Consider the following 20976-nt stretch of genomic DNA (forward strand, 5'->3'; position numbering starts at 1 on the left):
ACACATCCACACATGTGCAATAACACTAAGTGCAATACTCTTTATCTGACAACATTGTATTTTACTCAGTTGTATATGGTATTTGTATTCTATTTCTATTCTATTAGATAGTATTTTATTCTATTAAATTCTATTATGTACAGTATTTTTATTCTCATTCTTTTGGAGATTATGTATCGAAATTTCAGGAGAGGGACCACACCTCCAAACACGCTCCTTCTGGCTGTCATCTATATAGGTTCCCCCAGTTCTGCAAGCTGTTCATTCTCGTTTACGTGCCCCTCCCTCCCTTCTTTTTCTCCATTCTTTAACTTCTTCGCTTCTATTTAGTTCATGGGGATCTGCCAGGCCTGGGAGCCATCGCCAGTCCCCTTCGAGGCCTTCCCCAAACCGCAGCTCAATTCATGTCAAAGCCATTCACCTTTACCTACTAAAACGCTGTCAAACCTAAAGATGAGGACGTGGCCCAGCTAGTGAAGTTATCTTATTCTATTCCTGTGTTTTTCTAATTTTTGCTATGTAACTTTGCACTGTCCACTTTCTGCTTTAACAAAACAAATTTCCCACATGTGGGACTAATAAAGGTTTTATCTTATCTTATCTTATCTTATCTTGTGTATATATTTTGTATTGCGTTCATGTGCATTACTTGTTGTTTTAAATCTTTAAAAAAGTAAATTTGAACTTGACTAGATGCATGTTTTTGGATTATGATGAGGTGGGAGTGCCCATGCATACATTAGGACAGCATTTAGGATGCTGGGTTAGCATCACAATACCACATTTACAGACACATAACTTGAAGTTAACCGACAATAAACACTTATTTTCAGGTGGGTACTTGTATCACTCACACTGTGAGGACATACATGTCTTTTATAGTATCAGGAGTGCACCAGGAGGGATAACAAGGTTTAATGTTGTTTTAAGATGAAGGTAACCATTAGACACATACTGCAGAAAACACCAGGAAGTGAATGTGAGTAAGTGTTATGTTGTGTAAACCAAGGGAAATGTGTGAGTGCATGTCTTTAATTAATGAGGTTTATGGAATTCAATCTTTTATAGTAAATTGAAATTTGAGGTAGATTAATTTTAACTTCCATATGTTCCGGACATGCTGGTCTGCATTTACTGAATGGTAAATGCCCAAAAGAAGAGGAAGTTTAAAATAAAGCTCTTATTGTTCGCAGAACCTTCCTCTTTGTAGCCATTTCACAGCTTCTTCTCTCTTGCAACAGAGACTGCTTTTCAACACCCTTCACATTAATTTTTTTATGGGTGTCTTATTGGTATTGGTATCTTTTCAGCTTAAGGTCTGTTGTTTGAAAGAAAAAAAGAACAAAACAGGAAGAAGGCGATGAGTGCAAAAATGAAGGGAGAGAGGCTGAGTAAGAAAAAAAAGAAGCAGCAAAAGAAGGGGGAGGGAGGTGTGCAACAATTTCCTGTAGTTGCATGCTCTTCAGCGTCTCTCGGCCTTCCTCTCTGAGTCTGTTTCAGAGTGAAGAGCACAGACGAAGCTGAGCGGAACAGGATGCAGGCTATCAAATGTGTGGTCGTGGGAGATGGGTATGCTATTATTTTACTAATTTTAACCAGTGTGTTATAAATTAAAGGGGCCTTCAAGCTTTGAATTACACAGTGGTCGCCCAGCTGACGCATAAATGGGGATTGGCCCCAGGCTCTGAATTTCAGGGTAATCAGATAGAGCTGTCAAAGGTTGTCACATGGTAGGAGCAACAGTTTGATCCACTTCAGCGAGATTACTGTGCGGTTCAGCGTAAAAGTGTAAAAGAAACTTCTGTACTTGTGTTTTATGTCCAGTGTTAACATGTAGATCTTAAGGTGTGTATTTGACAGCGGTGATTCACACTGAGCGCGCTGGATGAGCCATGCAGGCCACAACATGCAGGAAAATGCTTTAAAGCAGCAGAACTCCTCTTCAAAGATGAAAATCCGATAGATGCCACAAAGATCAGTTGAGAAAATACAAACAAAGTGAGAAAAAAGTATGACTAAAAAAAGAAGAGGCAATAAAGAAGCAGAAGCTCAAACGTGTAAATGATTAACCTCATTGTGTTTTTGACATCTGAAAAGTTGTTGAATTTATTTGCCCTAAAGGGTGAAATGTGCTCGCGTAAGAAGTTTGGATGAGCCACCGTCTGCCATCAAATGCGTTTATCGTTGAAGGTGGGGCAAAATGGCTGGCTGTTAAAGTGAAGGGAATTGTAAAGCGGAAGTTCTACAGTTGTTTCTCAAAAATAGTTCAGTAAACACTTTAACACATGCAGTTCACCATCCAGAGGTAGCACACGGGTACTGCAGCGTGTGTGCAGAGCTTCCTGGTGTGTGACACTGATTTAAAAAAAATGCAGAGAGAGAAGCCGTAACAGTGACGTGTGTAAATATTTGGAAAGGGAAACATGTGGTGTTGGCTCTATTTCATTTACCACGCTACATTTACATAAAACCCTTTTTTTAAATTGAAAGCCTTTGATTGTCAGCTAATGAAAAAGACCTTGCATGAAAAATAACAGTTCAAGTGATTTAAACAAATCCAAAACATGATTTAAGTTTTGACATTTAAAAAAATTAATTGTGTGTTTTCTCAAATATTCTTTGTAGTGTTCAAAACAAGCATCAATTATTGGCTGTTGACAGGAGACCAACAGTAGTCAGGTTTTATGTTAACCATACTTTGATAATTTTTTTGTTGTGTTTAAATAACTTGTTTTGTTGTTTTTCTTAAGAAGCTGTTTTTTAGTAGCTGCCAATCAAAAGCTTCCATTAAAAAAAGGTTTTATGTAATTTAAGTGTGCTAAAGTCAATAAAGACAGTTCACTAAAAAGAAGTGACAAAATGTGTAAAACAAACAAACAAGCATTAGTAATAATAAGTCACTGACGTGAAAATATGCTGCTACAATAAACACTGCAGAGGTAAACATGCTGAACTTTTTGTAGATCTTGTTTCATTACTTCTGACTCCGCTCCAGAACTTGACCTAGATTTCAGTTCCGCCTTTATTACTTGTTTCTTTACAACTAGTGCTGTGTACAAACTAGTACTGCAAATTTTACAATCCAGATACCAAGTAAATACAGGGTCAGTACTGCGGATACCAATACTCGCACTTTTAACCTATAAGGAAAGCCTATATAGGTAAGTGCAGTGTATCACGACTTATGAGACATGCCATTATTAATTTGCAAATTCTAAAAACATTTGAATGATTTTTACTTTCCACAATAATTAGAAAAAACAAGAAAACACACCTTTTAGTTTCTCGTGAATTTTCAAACTGGGTTTTTTGGAGACCCAGAATTTACTGTTCATGTCTCAAAAGCACGTTGGGTCAGCTTCTGTTATTAAATATTCTATAGGGTACAAATAAAATAGACTTGCAGTCAACACAAACAGGTTTAGACCTTTTTTAATAGGTTGTTTAAGGAATATTATGTCATGTGCAAAAGAAATAATTTATTTAACAGATTCAGTGGACTACAGACTGAACTTAAAGCACTTAATCAATCTGATACCAATATCTGTGTCTGTATCAATATTTGGATTAATTCGTTCACCTCTATTAAAAACACAACACTAAGACAAAGGCAGTCAGTTCACTTCAGTGGGTTACACAAGCAGGAGGAAGAGCTTGGAGATGTGCCCAGTTTTACACCTGCGGCCATATGAATAAAAGGAAATATTGTGAAAAGGTTTTCAAAATGTTGCCTTTTAAAATATTTGAAAGCTACATTGCAAATACCCAGCCAGCCCTTTTGAAAGTCTGTATCGTTTCATGTGACAGCCAGAAAGCTAATGATGGTGGTGGTAATTTCCACATTTATTTCTCATTTTTGATCACCTCTGCTAGGCGCTAACAGTGTATATATAGATACATACACACAGTAGTTAAACTTAACTGCTGATGGAGAAGAGGAAGTCGGTTTCATGTTGTAGGGAAGTCTGCTGCAAGAGTCGTGGTATTTACAGTTTAACAGCACAAGCATTTAAATGCAATCAGAGCTCATCAGCTGTGTTGCAAAATCCATCTTCTTTAACCCATTTTACTCCACAAATAAGAGTTTTAAATAAGAAATAATTATTTGAAATAATAATAAATAATTTCAAATAAGAACAACAGAAGTAATGTGAATGATTTAAGCGTATGGTTTAATTAGCAGCCAAGTTAATGAACATCCTACAGTCTGATGACTGACTCATTAAAACCTTACAAAACAAGCAGGTGCGTTTAAAGGCAAATGGGGCAGTGGGTTATAAATGTTAAATTAAATATAATACTAGAAAGAAAATAAATTTGGAGAGCCACACCACAGCTATTTGTATTGTACATAATTTGACAGGTTTTCAAGATAGTCCTTGAAAAGTAGAGATGACAGCAGCTAACTTGCTGTTTTTCAAAGAAAGCATCATTAATGTGCCTGAACTGAAATAAAATGAAGTTTCTGTCTATTCTGATTCTTATAGCGAAGTCGCTTTTTCTCGGAAAAAGCTAGCGTTCTGTTGCTTTCTGCTGGCAGGGCAGTTAAGGACAGAAACACGTCCCTGTGCAAGTGTATATAAACATTTCTGAAACTTACATGGGTGTATAAGCAGTAGCTGGTTGTGGTGGTTGAAGCTGACCTCTGTCAGGAAATTGTCTGCTGCTGCTGTTTTCATGCCTGAAGTCAAAATGTCGGATGTTAGAAAGTGGCTCGTGGTGCTGTCACATTCCTAAAACTCAGAGAAAGACAATTTACCACTGGTTGCTGCACATACAACATTTTTAAGGACTTGTGAGCATCCCGGTGAAGGTGGAAGCCCAGATTTGTACTTCTTGTTATATTAGACAGTCTCTTGCATGCCTTCTTTCCTGTCTTCCTTCTCTCACCCCAACCGGTCGCAGCAGATGGCCCCGCCCCTCCCTGAGCCTGGTTCTGCTGGAGGTTTCTTCCTGTTAAAAGGGAGTTTTTCCTTCCCACTGTCACCAAAGTGCTTGCTCATAGGGGGTCACATGATTGCTGGGTTTTTCTCTGTATGTATTATTGTAGGATCTACCTTACAATATAAAGCACCTTGAAGCGACTGTTGTTGTGATTTCATGCTGTATAAATAAAATTGAATTTAATTGACTTCTCCTGCTAAAGTGAGTGCTGAGTTAGCAGTTATATGTGTTAGTCCCCATAGGGAAATAGTTCCTCTGCATTTAACCCATTCACGCAGTGAAGCAGTGGGCAGCCACCAATGCAGCGCCCGGGGAGCAGTGTGTAGGGACAGTACCTTGCTCAGGGGTACCTTAGGGTAGCCGTTCAGTGGAGTTGAACCCCCGACCTTCCGATCATGGGGCCACCACTCTACCTACTGAGCTATATGACAATTAAAGCACAACAGTTATACAGCTACAGATATAATTTGTAAAATAGAGTAAACCTAATGAGTAACAAAAAAGTCAAGCCCCCTTTGAGAAATTAAAGTTTACTCAGTTTTATTTTTTCTTACATGCAGTTGTAGAGCTATGCAGCTAGCTAACTGACACCATTTGGCCTCAGTCTGGTTGAAACCATTCATCACCATATATTCACTTTTTATTCTTTTTAGACGGGACCAAAAGAAATGAAATGTCACAATAGGTTAAAACGATAGGATAAAACATGTTCATGGAAAAGCAGATTATGAAGCAGACAGAGAGAGATGTGAGGCAGAAATCTTTTTTCTTTCCTTTTTTTTGAAAGCTCGGTGTGGCCAGTTCCTGTTTTCAGCTCAAACCGATGCTTCTGAAACAGCGCGGTTCCTTTTTGACTCACACACGACCACAAAGCACACGCATGTAATGCTATACTTATGAGACCCTTTAGTGGCATTATTTAATGTGTGACCCACATCCCTGACTCAACCTCTGCATTCGACCTAAACCCTGTTTTAACCTTAACAGTGAGACTAAATCTTAAACCCACACGAGCCTTTGGAAAAAGTTACAAACTGACAACATTTCATCAGACTCGACCTCTAAAACTCAGAGTTGTCCTCACAAAGACAGAAATGCTCACAGGCACTCTGACGCTTATCTGCGTTGCTCATATCACTACTGAGTCATCTCGTCAGCAGGGCTGGTCTTTTTTAAAATGCTAACTTTTGGAATGACTGTCATTTTGTAGTTTCTGTGTCATGCATTTTTTTTTCTAGTCAGAACATATTTGTATTTTATAATTAATAAAAAATTTAATTCACTAGCCACAAAGTATAAAAGTTTGTTGTTGTTGTTGTTGTTATTAATGTTGGTGCTGAAAAACACTAAAATATATACTCAGTACACTTGTACTATAACACTAAGCAGCCATGAAAGTAAAGAAACGTGCTAACAAGTGCACCCACAGATCCCTCAATGGAAGCGTCAGTTGATAATAATGATGTGTCATCCCTTCCATATTTTTGTATAACTACTTTTAATAATATACAATATAATAATAATACTTAAAAGAATTAAATATGAAAACCAAAAATTATTTTGTATATGAGAAATATGCCAACATGTTTATTTGATTTACATATTAAACATAAAAAGGTTTTTGGGGGGAGAGAATGGGGGAAGCTCAATTTCTTCTGTCTGATAATAGTTCAAAGTTCCACAAAATTATTAATCTTATTGTGGGATTTTAAAATATTTCTATTGTGTTAATGTGGTTTGAGTAAAAGGTGGGAGTATGTGAGAGTTTCGAGCAAAACCATCGAGAAGACCAGTATAAACCTGCTTTATTTGACAAACGCTTGTACGTCACAAATGTCTTTTATGGCACAGAGTCACAGGCAGACTGAGAAAAAAGGACGAGCTGATGGTTTCCTTGCAGACTGGATTTGCTTGGTTATTTATGTAAGCAAAAAAAAAGAAGGTTATTTATCAATAAGTGTGATAAAGACTGATCCAATCAGGGGTTCTGATCTCCGTCTGTCAGATAAGAGACTCTACAGAATTCTGTTTATTTATTTATTAACCTTTATTTAACCAGGAAAAGTCCCATTGAGATTAAAAACCTCTTTTTCAAGGGAGTCCTGGCCAAGAGGCGACAACACGTTGAAATTTGATGAAACAAAAAGACTGAAGCCACTCCTCCTAGCTTATGACCAATCAGATGTATCCAGAGTGTAATCAACATGAAATATGAGTGCTGCAGTGAAACCAGGCCTCGAGTTCTTTGTGCTGCTGTTGAAAATGCTGGCAGCAAATCTGTGGAAACTAAATAAGAAGCAGGCTAGCTGATACTTGCTGGATCACCTTGCAGGCAGCCATGCAGTTTCATCACTGTGGATGTTGGGACAAGCTGAACACAGATCACTGAATTTCTGCAAATTAGAAACACAAAAACACTGTTTACAGATGTCAGCGTGCCCATGAAATCTGTATTTGTTGAATGTTTTGTTTTTGACCGTGACAGTATTTTCGAACAATGACGTCAACAAAGGAACTGGGGGAGTTGCTCACAGAGTAAATATAATGCACTTCCAGAAAACATTTAAACTTGGAGTGTGACTGATGTGTATAGGCGTGCATATTGCATCATCTCCTGTCAGTACTATATATTTTTTTTCTTTATATATATATATATATATATATATATATATATATGGAATAGCAACATTTACTGTCTCTTGTGTTTTTTTCTTGTCATTCTCTATGTCTCTTTCCTGACTTCTCTTTGTCTTTTTACTTGTGTTATACAGAGCTGTGGGTAAAACATGTCTTCTCATCAGTTACACAACCAATGCCTTCCCCGGAGAGTACATTCCTACTGTGTGAGTACTACAAACAAACATCTACACACACAGAAATACAGACATAAACACTTTCGCGGTCTCTCTGTGAGGCACCTACAGGTACATGCGCATGTCTTCATTGATCAGTTGTGCACTGTGTCAGGACACACGGACAAATATTATAGAGAAGATGCACACATGTGCTGCAGTCCATCTGGAGATGTCTGACTGTAACACAGGCAGGTTTGGGCTGGCAGCAGCCTGCAGGTTATTAAAACATATTTGTGGTTCAAAGCGTGTTTGATCAAACGTCAGCTGCTTTCTGCACACGGTGAAAGAAAAGAGGAAAGAAGTGAGATGGGCTTTTCTTTTTTTAAAACAATAAATATCGCTGTGCACCTGAGGTCCTGACAGCGCTGGAATTGAACAAGTCAAGTACTAGAGTGTTGTATGTCCATGCAACACAATAGTTTTGCTACATTTTGAATGGACATTTGAACAGCTTAATGTAAAATTCAGTTAAATATGAATCTAATATGTGAAGTATATTTAAATGCATTGTTTTTATATAAACTAACCTTCTCCATAGTAAATGTTTAAAAAAGATAACAATATTACTCGATTAGCAACTGTTTTTCAAATCCAATCTGATCCATTTTCCTGTATACATTTATTTATTATTATTATTATTTATTATTGTAAATATTCTTGAGGTTTGGGCAATTGGTTTAAAACACTATACAACCTTTTTGGCCATTAAGTCTCATTAATCACTTTGCTTGTTGTTTCTACAGTTTTACAAACCAAAATTAAAAGTTTTAATTGGCAAATTAATAATTAGCACAATCTATAATGTAAACAGTCAGAAATTTAAGCCCAACTTGGAATATGCAGGACATTAGAATATTGAAAGAAATATTGAAAGAAATAAAATGAATATTTCTACAATGATCAGCACTTTTACTTCAGCAAAAAATTGAATGCTTCTTCCACCAGTGGGTGCTGGTGCCTACTTCAAACTTTCACATAAAATAAAAAAAATAAAACCATATAAAGGAACACAGTCCATAAATATTACATGTAAGCCATATTAGAATGAAGGCAATAAAAGATCTAGGGAAGCACAATAAATGATTATTAGACAGGTTATATTAAACCTCAGATCTTCAGTGATGTAATGCTGCACTCTGCAACATGAAGGACCAGAACTTCATAAAAATGACTATGAGTCATCACATTTACTTCTTCAGGTGCAACTATTTAGCAACATGTGAACCCACCGTATATTAAACTGGAAACCCAGAAATATAAACACCAACATTGAGAAATTAAACTGTTATGCTTCTTTGTGACCACACGAGGGCAGCCCTGCCTTATTATGTGTCATTGTCGTGTTGAGGCTGTGTGCAGGCAGTAGTGATGGCAAGGAGGACCCAATGTGCAGACACTCGGACCCAGAAAGTAAACTCAAACTCAGTTTTATTGCTAGATGGCAAACAGAGAACTGGCAAAACTGAGAATACAAAAACTAAACTGAAAATAACAACAACCTGAACTGGCAGACGGACAGATAGAAAACACAGCATGAAATGAGGGTAGATCGCGACACAAGAACACTAAAACTCTAAAAAGAAAACACACAGAGAACCTAAACTAAGAATAATCCTATAAGCCATTAGGCAAAGCTAGAATATAATGAAATAAACAAAATCAAAGAGCCAAAAACACAAAACACTGGGTCGACGACCCAGGCACCCTAACAGTTATGCTCTTATACTAGACATGGTTAATATGACTTGTGTGTCAAACTAACCAAAGTAATGTTGTTGGTTGATGTTTTCGTGAACAGTGATATTTCAAGTATGGTTGTAGTTTTTTCCCCCATTATAGGAGTTTAACTGGTTAAACAATCAGTGAACTGAAGGATTGTTTAATTAATAAATAACCAATGAAATGAAAGGCTGCCTGAGACTGGTTGACCAATCGTTGACCTTCTCTTCTCTCCCCACAGATTCGACAATTATTCAGCTAATGTGATGGTGGACAGCAAGCCGGTCAACCTGGGCCTCTGGGATACAGCTGGACAGGAAGATTATGACAGGCTCCGCCCACTGTCCTACCCACAGACGGTACAGAATCACACATACACACACAAAGCACTCGTACAGCTCATTAGAACAAGGGGGTTTTAACATTATGTGTTATAAACAATGTGTATCATATGTACCACTTACTTTCATGCTTTTAGCCATGAGATAACTACGATAAACACACAACATGTGGTAGAGTAGCTGAAGTAGTTGTTTTACATTTAACCTGATCTTCTCCACAGTAGAAACGAAACATAATTTCGTCCTTTCGAAATAAATATTTCAAGTCAGCACTTGTGAAACTGCATTCTCAAGGACATTTCAAAAAACCTTTGTCCCTAATAAAATAGCCGACTTTAATAGATCCAAAACGTCCAAAACAGGAGTTACGCTTAGTTTTCAGTAAGGACACAGGGGTCTGAATCCAGTGTTAGACCATTTTTATTAGTTTCTTTATTAGTTATCATGAGTTATTAGTCAAGTTTATGACTTTATGACTTGCAGTTTAGTTTTGCAAGTTTCTGTTTATTTGGGTTTAGGCACCATGACTAATTGATTAGTTTTAGGTTAATATAGACCTTCTGTCAGTATTACAAAACTTGCCAAAAGTGATGAGTGCTGCTCAGTCTGATATCTGCCCAGATGTCTGAAAAGAAGAAACAGTAGAAAAATCAAGAAAATACATGGAAAACATGTTGTTTATTGTAAATATAAATGTTATAATAAATATAAACAAATGCAAGCAAGATATGCTTTCTTCCAGATGTAATGTGGAAAGCATTTCAATTTTGTGAGAACTCAACTTTTAGAGCTTGGCAAGAAGTAATGGACATAAAGTTACACAGACAGAACTTATATAACATGTCAGCTAATTAAAACTGCAGCAGCTATTCAAATTCTTTGTCTCCTTGTCTCTCCATCCAGGATGTTTTCCTAATCTGCTTCTCCCTGGTTAGCCCGGCATCCTATGAGAACGTCAGAGCTAAGGTGAGTTTTGGCTGTTTTTTATGAGGCCTGTCTCTCAGCTGCCAAGGAACAAAATGTAAAAAGGAACAAAAGGAACAGAAATATGCAAATTTCTAACTGTGTTTTATTAAAACTTCCACAGTTGGTTAAATATTAGCATGGTAAGACGCTGAAAATAAAGTGACTGAAAGAAACAGCAGTAGATCTCATCAGGTAATACCCCAAAACTCCATGGAAATAGCTGCTTTGTGAGCAAGCTACTCCACAACACAGATTTACCAGTCATAGCCCACAACAATCACTGGCTTGTGGTTTACCTGAGAAAATAAGAGGGAGGAGAAAAATAGTAATTTATTATAGAGAAAAATAATAGGTACTTGGATAAAGAAATGGAGGAAAAACCCAAACAGATCTGAAAATAAATATGAATGAATGATTGATGCTGTGTGTGAGAGTTGGATGATGTATTTCTCTCATTTCATAGCATTGTTTTTCGTGTTAAGCCTTCATTCACCTTTCTGTAACACCTGGCATCAGAGCTTCATCTCCCTCCACCTTTGATTCTGTTTTTTGCCTCTAACACGTTCCTTGATTTTGCATGTTCCCCTTTCTTGCCTCTTATTTAGTTTTCCTTTACTCTGTATTCTGCCAGTGGTACCCTGAGGTCCGTCACCACTGCCCCTCCACACCCATCATCCTGGTTGGCACTAAGCTGGATCTGAGGGATGAAAAGGATACCATTGAGAAACTGAAGGACAAGAAGCTGGCGCCTATCACCTATCCACAGGGCCTAGCTCTGGCTAAGGAGATAGGTCAGTCACTCTTACTTTATTTGCTTGAAAAGCACTTTAAGATTTGAAGCTCTCCTCACCAGTGAAGATATGAAACTAGCAGATGAAGATGCTAGAGAACTTTGTAGCCTGACTGCCTCTGCAGATTTTTGTTATTCCCCTCATTTCCTGGCATCACAGTAAAAGTATAGTAGCTGTAGTTGACTATAGTGTTCTTTGAAAGTTGAACTTATTCTTCTCCACTACCAGCAAACCTTTCTTCTCTTACTTTGTCTTTGTAGTTCTTTCTCTTCTTTTATTAACATATATGTGTCTTCGCATGTATAGATGCAGTCAAATACCTGGAGTGCTCAGCCTTGACCCAGCGTGGTCTGAAGACTGTGTTTGATGAGGCCATTCGTGCCGTCCTCTGCCCTCAGCCTGCCAAGGTCAAGAAGAAGCCCTGCTCGCTGCTGTAAACGGTACGACTGAATAAAACACAGAGGAAGAGGAGGAAGAGAGATTAGACGTTTGAGAGAAGAGAGAAACAAAGTGAACTCGCTCATTAAATCAACACATAAAGTAGAGTAGAGGTTTGAGGGCTTCTTTTCTTTTCTTTGAACATAAGTCTGAAGCTATTCAATCAAGCCTTTTATTTGTCACATGCAATGTTTACATCTGCAGTGAAATTGGACACCCCCCCCCCCCCCCCCCCCCCGAACATACATACATATCAGCTCCAGCCTTGAGACCACAGCTGACACCGATATGGTAGCTGCATGAAATGATGGTGGTTTTCCTTTAGTGCGAACAACTGCATGTCAATTTCACAGTTGGTCTAACAGTCCGTCACTGGTCTCTCAGTCTCCCGTTGGAGAGCTTCTCTGAGATGTTATCAATCTTGTGCTCAGAGAGCAGAGACTGCCGTGAGCTTCTCCAAGATCTTATCCGTGCTGCGTTCAATGAGCCCATTTTGAGAAGTCACGACCCGTCCCATCATTTCCATCACAGCGGGCAGCCTTGTGGGGTTTTGAAAAGCCAATTCTGCTATCTTTGATAAGCCAGGGCCAAGCCAACTCCGAACAACAAGAACCCTGTTATCATGGTTCCGAAAAGGTAGATGTCTACAATGTTCTCGATTGACAGTCCCGCCAGGCACACGACCCTCCAGTTCCTCCACCTGTCCATTGTGTATCCGGCAGGAAAGGACACTCGGACTTACTCAAGCCCAGGCTTCTCGTTGAGAAGAGGGTGTCAATTGCAATCAGGGACCAGTTGTTCAAATCCATAATTCCTCTTTTAGGTTGTAACAGAACGTGAGAGTCATCCAGGGCAAAAGTAGAAAAGTAGACGAGACTAGACAAGGACATTGAGAAGCCAAGCAGGAAAGAGAAGGAAGAGGGAGAGGAGAAAAGTGCGACTGCCTTCGTCCAGAGCCAAACGAGAAAGGAAACTGTAGACACTTATCACTAAGAGGTGATTCAGAAGTTTGTTCTTGCACATATAATGGACAGAAACATTAAAGAGAAAAGAAAAGACATAAATGAACACAACACAAGACAGAAAAGTTTCACATGCTTTGTACTCAATTTCATTTTTTTGCAGAGGAAAAATAAATTTGTCCTCAATATTGTTGGAGTAATTTTGTCCCACAGGCATCAATTTAACCCCATGATTTATGTGACCTTTGTTTTAGATTCTCACAGGAGCACAGAAGAAGAGAAAAGGACTGCAGACCCTGAAGAATATATGCAAATCTGCCATGTCTCTAATGTATATCTACAACTTTAAACAAAACAAAAAACAAAACAATGTATGGTGTGCAGGTTTGCTATTGTTTTAGAAATGCCAACGAGCTCTTAAGTCCAAATCCAGACGCTGCCCAGACAGGATTTCTTTGTAAAATATATCAGTTTAGAGATTATAGACCCTTTGAGTTTAAGTGTAAGTCTGAGAGCAGCATGCTGCCTTCATCTAAAGTACTGCCAACAATATATATGTGTTTCATGAAACCTAAAATAAAAATAACTTTTGTAACTGAAATAAACACAGTGTTTCAGTATGATTTGTTCACTGTGCTGTTTTCAGGGTGATGAATGTAAGGAGCAGAAATGGTCGTTTGTGAGGAAGCAAGCAACAAGCAAACTTGTGTCTGAATAAGATTTATTAACAAATGTATTATTTGTTGTGCTATTAAAATAAAAATAAAACATTTGATTGCACAAAAGATTCACATTATTTCTCCACAACATGTGACCTTTTGGATTGAATGCCTATACTCAACTATGGGGGATATATAATTCTCATTTTGATACAGCTGCTGATATCGCCTATACTCTATCCTTATTTACATATTGTGGAGAACAGCATCTTTTTCTGGTGGTGAGTTGAAAATGTTCAGACTCAAACAGCACTTTCAGTTTTGCAGTTTAATGTTTGACCAGCTTTTTTGCCAAAACACCTTCATGTTTCAATCATTTTAGTAATCCTGCGAACAGTTAATCATGTCACATGGTGCTCAAGTCTTCAGCTGTGATTTTATTTGTTATTTAATTAATACAGTTTAATGTCTTATAATATAGATAGCTACACAGGCATACAGAGAGATTGTTTACTTTATTAATCCCCAGTGCGACTGAAGATTAAACTGAATATAAAGCATTTAAAAGAAGCTCAATCTTAAACTCATAACAGAACAGTAATGTTAGTCCATATAAAACTGATGTGGAATATTTTCCTCTTGAATTATTAGGTTAACTTTGATATTTTGTGGTTAGTTTGCCAGGATGATGACTGTCATCCTCTCTGCCTTTCTGCAAGAGGCTCCATATGCCGCTGTTCTAGTGGATACTGTAAAAATAAATAAGCAATGATATATGATAATACATTATCATTAAACTCTTAACTATACAGTAGTAGTAAAAAATATTTTACTACTTTCCAAATATCAATGAAAGTATAGGCATTCATGTAATAATAATAATAATAATAATAATAATAATAATGAACATGAATTATGTTTCATTCACAAAATATTTTCTCTTGCCAGTTAGTATTGTATTGTAGTGGTATTGTAATTTTCAGGAGACTGACAGTAACAGAAATTAATTCCATAGACAAGAAATCAACATGGACGTGGACCGCCACACTGCAAAACATTTGGTAATCTTTTCTGAATGGTTTATAGTTATGACCCTATTAAGGATACACAGAAGACAATGGACGAATGGACAAAATAAAGCATGTAGAGTACTTTTCAAATTCTTTTTGGTGTTTGCTCAAATATGGGACCTTAAATAATTTTTTTTTAATAATATAATTTAACTAGACCATACCTAGAATTTTTTTGTGGTACATTTCCCTGATGACAGATCCTGATTTAATTTCATGGTTGGAAGGACCAGGAAAAATTCTAAAAATTGTTTGAGTTGAGACAAAATGACCCTATTAGCAAATCACCATCGGTTTAAGAAAGGACACAAAAAAATTCAGTTAACATACAAAATCTGATATGAAAGAGGCAACACACAGTCTAACTCTTTTGTTTTTATGTTGCATAATACAGAGAAAAACTGTTTTTACGACACTAATGATGCCAGTAACAGTCGCTGTTGGGGAGGACAGTTTACACTGAGCATGTGCAGTTTAAAGATGCCTTTTATTTTTAAGGAGGAAACCATCCTGAGCTGCTAGCTGTCCAGTTTAAAATCTATAGTGAAGCACTTTCTGATGTCTTCTTATTCCTTTTCAGTATTGTGGATGTTTTGTTCAATATTTCCTTTTTGATGTTTGTTTACCAGCCGTATTGGTATCAATACTTCCTGTTATTTAGCCGTAAATAGCCATTGTAGTGTCTTTGATTGAGATATGACTTATCGATCGTATTGATAATTTACGGAGAGCTTAGAGATGGATATCTGTGTAAGTAATGGCACAGCTTTTTTCCCCTTTTTTGTTTTTAGAATTAAGATTTTAAGAAAAGAAAAACAATTAAACCGTAGCTGAATCTGATCAGAGGAAAAGAGGTATCCGTCAGCTGTGACGCTGCGTTCTCGTTGATCTCCTTGAGATCTGAATGACATCAAACTTATTTTTGAAGTTTGCATTTACCCTGTTGTATTAAAAGAATACCTAAAGTTTATTTTCCATTAGAGAATTTTTTGTTAACCTGTTTACTGGTCTTGATTATGCATCAAGTCAGAATCTGAAATTCATTTTTTTTAAAAAGGACGTAAAAACTCCCACGTTTTACAGCGTCGGCTATGCGGAGGCTGCCAGGCGTCGTATTTACACACCCATGGATGTTTAACTGTATTTATTGCGTACAAATAAATGTGAAATAAAGATAGCTTAAATGGAACAAGACTCTGTTTTAACACTTAATTCCTGCATCCACCTGTTTAAAATATATTATTTTAAAATAATGTGTTACATGACTACACAGAAGGATGTTTCAGCTCAGTATATAGCAAATAGAAAAAATATAAATAATTCTTAATTTTAAAATAAACATTAATCTGATTATTAAAAAAAATTATTGGACAAAAAGTACATGGAAAAAAGAACTCGGTGAAATGGAAAAAATAAAGTTCAATATCTTGAAAATCAAATAGAATACAAGCTTTGTTTTCTTCCTTGTTTTCTGTATTTATCTGTTTGTATAAGACAAACAGTTTATCATAAGTAACTGAAAGTCTTTCGGCTCTTCGAAGAAAAACTGATGGAATCCAACAAATAAACATAACTAAAAACTGCAGCCTCAAAAGTAAAACTCATTTGTTGCTGATAACGAACGCAAATCCAAAGTGTTGTTGTTCCCACCCCAGAGCAGCAGGTGGCAGCAGCACGATACAAAGGAACTGTACTGTACTGGGATTTCTGTTCGTTTTTGTTTTTATTTTCCAAAAGAAGAAGCTGTTTTTAACGTAAACTGTTGATTATAGAGTTTTTTGTTGCAGTTTGACCTTCAGCTGAACTTAATGTTGGGTTTCTATTGATTTTAGAGAAGCTATTCGCTGAGAGGTTGTCATAATTCATGCATGAAAGGGTTAAAACATATCCTTTGTTTCATTTTTTAGTGAAACTCTGGTAGAGTAGCTTTGAAACTGATAATTCAGCATATACTAAAAAATAAAGCCTTTTCTTACAGTATATTTGTGTGTATTTTATTTTGCAATATTTCTAATTACCACACTTAAAAGTGAACAGCCTATAATGCTATCATGACTCATCACTCAAACGCATCTTTTTCTCTCCGTTTTGGCCTTCCGTCCACACTGAGACAGCGTTTTCGGTCAAGGAAAGCGCAGCGTTTTGAAAACGCTCTCCAAAGCGTATACATTTGACGCCGTTTTCGCATAGCATTGTGGAAAGCGAACTGGAGCCTTTTTAAAAACAATGACACATTGTAGACTACGTCCACACATACACGGGTATTTCTGAAAACTGAGATTTTTCGTTTTTTTTTTAAATCCCATTCACACCTCAACACCAAAAACGAAGGAAAATGCTGCCAGGAGCATGCCAAAGCAACAGGTGGCGCTATATTCCTAACCGTGTAGAAATGTTGGCCAATCAGATGTCTAGACGCCTGGGCGGGAAAGAGTAAACAAAGATGGCGGCGCAAAGAAGCAGAACCGAGTACTATGTGTGGAGGGACCGTAACTGTCTGTGTATGTAAGCATTTAAACACTACAGAGAGTAAAATTAACAGTATTTTGTCTAAGTCCGCCATTGTAGAAATTAATTTCACCGAAACAATAACTTGGCGCACAGTGTGACGTCAAAAAAGGCGCACACCTTTGACCCTGCGTTTTCTCCGTTTTCCTTGTCCATAGTAAACGCAAAAACGGAGTTCTTGAAAATCTCCACCCAGGCAGGAATTTTTAAAACTCTCCGTTTTCAGTGGACGAAAGGTACAAACGCATAGATAAATCTACGTTTTCAAAAATACCCATACATGTGGACATAGCCTAGTCAAGTGATGCAATCATGTGATAAATTGTGACAGCCCCGTTAAAGATTAATATCAGTTTGTACATCCTCCAGATAGCTTTTCTTCAAATTCTTTAATTCTCAATCGCTTTTGTAACTTTGTACTTTTGTATTACTTGCAGCAACAACTCCACCTCATTGTTAGTCCATTTAAAAAACTAGTCGCTTTTCCTTTTCATTTTGCTGCATGTTTCAAAGAGCCGGAAAGTAAATAAACGGCAGACAGAAATGAGGCAGGTCGAGTCACCTTGCGTTTCACGCATGCGCAGTGCTGGAACAACTCTGTCAAAACGGTAGTTTGGACACGAGCATTTTCAGACAAAAACACCTTTTTCAAATTGATCCGGCCTAGTGTGACGTAAAATCACAGGCCGTTCCAATGACGTCACCAATCACCACACTTCAAAGCACAAAGCCTGCGTTGTCACAGTAACGCATTCTGCGATAGGAGGTCATATATAGGAGTGAACTTGACTCTCACACAGCCTTAACTGTCTGTCTGTCCTCATGTCTGCAGTGCTGCTGTCTCCTGTCACCCTGCATGTTTCTAAGGTTAGTTTTCTCCATATTTATATTGTTCTTGTAGTTTTTGTCCTCTGGTTTTTGTCCTTGAGGTTTGAATATATGTGTGTGTGTGTGTGTGTGTGTGTGTGTGTGTGTGTAAATATATATATATATATATGTATATGTTTTTTGTCCACAGATGAGGTTTGAAGTGTCTGTCTCTGTACAGTCGAGGCTGCACCCACCCATAAAACGGTGGAGGCTCACCAGGACATGCACACCTCACAAGTTCCCGGCTCTCTCGACTCGGTTGAAGACGGGTTTCTTGGAGAAGGGGAGGGCAGTGAGGCACAGTCCCCCGTCCCCACTTTCTTGCACTGAGGTCTGTTTGTTGCAAATATTTTTCACTTTGTTGAATTCTCCCAATTCTTTGAATCTTTGGGCTGAAGGAAGGACAATACTCGGTGTATCAATGCTCAATCAACAATCATTTATTTCCATACAATTCAACAATAAGAGCATTACAACGTCCGGACGGGAGAGATGCTACCAGAGGGTCAGGCACATGTCTCAGAATGGTGACGGGTTGCTCAGCTTTTTATAGTCTCTAGTGGCCCCCAGCTAGTCGTAAAAGCCAAAACATCACATTTTTTCTCTGTTACAGCGCCTAAGTTATGACCTCGGCAGTTGTTTCTCTGCTTTCTGTAAGGTGGGGGTGTGGAATGTGGTCTGTCTATCTCCCCTGTCTTTAGACACAGAGTCTCCTGCTTACAACCTTCTCTTCATGATTCAACAATTAAGCATGTCAAGAAAACAGTGTAACACATTCCCAGCAGATCAAGGATACAGAGTGATGCACATTTATCTAATGAACTAATATGTGAATATGTTCTGTTAACTCAAAAGTATAATGAGAACTAAACTACATACAGCTCACACACTCTATATTAAAGGGTATAATGTGATCTACAGCAGTATTCTAATTCAACTACTTTGATTACATATATAAGGTAACATATAATAACAGAATAATCTAATAACTTGTTTTTATGTCTTATCATGTTTATATGTGTATTTATGTCTTGTATTGCTGGTAAGTAACTTTCTTGCACTGAGGTCTGTTTGTTGCAAATATCTTTCACTTGTTTTTATGTCTTGTAATGTTTATGTGTGTATTTATGTCTTGTATTGCTGGTAAGTAACTTTCTTGCACTGAGGTCTGTTTGTTGCAAATATCTTTGACTTGTTTTTATGTCTTATCATGTTTATATGTGTATTTATGTCTTGTAATGTTTATATGTGTACTTATGTCTTGTATTGCAGGTAAGTAACTTTCTTGCACTGAGTTTTTTTTGTTGCAAATATCTTTGATTTGTTTTTATGTCTTGTAATGTTTATATGTGTATTTATGTCTTGTATTGCTGGTAAGAAACTTTCTTGCACTAAGGTCTGTTTGTTGCAAATATCTTTGACTTGTTTTTATGTCTTGTAATGTTTATATGTGTATTTATGTCTTGTATTGCTGGTAAGTAACTTTCTTGCACTGAGGTCTGTTTGTTGCAAATATTTTGCACTTGTTTTTATGTCTTCTAATGTTTATGTGTGTATTTATGTCTTGTATTGCTGGTAAGTAACTTTCTTGCACTGAGGTCTGTTTGTTGCAAATATTTTTCACTTGTTTTTATGTCTTGTAATGTTTATATGTGTATTTATGTCTTGTATTGCTGGTAAGTAACTTTCTTGCACTGAGGTCTGTTTGTTGCAAATATCTTTGACTTGTTTTTATGTCTTGTAATGTTTATGTGTGTATTTATGTCTTGTATTGCTGGTAAGTAACTTTCTTGCACTGAGTTTTGTTTGTTGCAAATATCTTTGACTTGTTTTTATGTCTTATCATGTTTATATGTGTATTTATGTCTTGTATTGCTGGTAAGTAACTTTATTGCACTGAGGTCTGTTTGTTGCAAATATCTTTGACTTGTTTTTATGTCTTGTAATGTTTATGTGTGTATTTATGTCTTGTATTGCTGGTAAGTAACTTTCTTGCACTGAGTTTTGTTTGTTGCAAATATCTTTGACTTGTTTTTATGTCTTGTAATGTTTATATGTGTATTTATGTCTTGTATTGCTGGTAAGTAACTTTCTTGCACTGAGTTTTTTTTGTTGCAAATATCTTTGATTTGTTTTTATGTCTTATCATGTTTATATGTGTATTTATGTCTTGTATTGCTGGTAAGTAACTTTCTTGCACTGAGTTTTGTTTGTTGCAAATATCTTTGACTTGTTTTTATGTCTTGTAATCTTTATGTGTGTATTTATGTCTTGTATTGCTGGTAAGTAACTTTATTGCACTGAGGTCTGTTTGTTGCAAATATCTTTGACTTGTTTTTATGTCTTGTAATGTTTATATGTGTATTTATGTCTTGTATTGCTGGTAAGTAACTTTCTTGCACTGAGTTTTTTTTGTTGCAAATATCTTTGATTTGTTTTTATGTCTTATCATGTTTATATGTGTATTTATGTCTTGTATTGCTGGTAAGTAACTTTATTGCACTGAGGTCTGTTTGTTGCAAATATCTTTGACTTGTTTTTATGTCTTGTAATCTTTATGTGTGTATTTATGTCTTGTATTGCTGGTAAGTAACTTTCTTGCACTGAGGTCTGTTTGTTGCAAATATCTTTGACTTGTTTTTATGTCTTGTAATGTTTATGTGTGTATTTATGTCTTGTATTGCTGGTAAGTAACTTTCTTGCACTGAGTTTTGTTTGTTGCAAATATCTTTGACTTGTTTTTATGTCTTATCATGTTTATATGTGTATTTATGTCTTGTAATGTTTATATGTGTATTTATGTCTTGTATTGCAGGTAAGTAACTTTCTTGCACTGAGTTTTTTTTGTTGCAA

At 36.8% G+C, this 20976-nt stretch overlaps 1 protein-coding gene across 1 annotated transcript; it reads left to right on the forward strand.

Annotated features, from left to right (window-relative positions):
• Nucleotides 1-1496: 1496 nt before the first annotated feature.
• Nucleotides 1497-13710, forward strand: rac2 (Rac family small GTPase 2). Its single transcript, XM_085355583.1, has 7 exons — nt 1497-1569; nt 7716-7787; nt 9760-9877; nt 10763-10825; nt 11457-11616; nt 11923-12056; nt 13271-13710. Exons 1-6 carry the CDS (start codon nt 1535-1537, stop codon nt 12051-12053), a joined length of 579 nt encoding a protein of 192 aa, XP_085211709.1. The 5' UTR covers nt 1497-1534; the 3' UTR covers nt 12054-12056; nt 13271-13710.
• The last annotated feature ends 7266 nt before the right edge of the window (nt 13711-20976 follow it).

The sequence above is a fragment of the Diplotaxodon limnothrissa genome, linkage group LG6, assembly GCF_057381915.1.
Source record: "Diplotaxodon limnothrissa isolate DT_005_m linkage group LG6, D_limnothrissa_male_GT1.1, whole genome shotgun sequence".
Taxonomy (NCBI): domain Eukaryota; kingdom Metazoa; phylum Chordata; class Actinopteri; order Cichliformes; family Cichlidae; genus Diplotaxodon; species Diplotaxodon limnothrissa.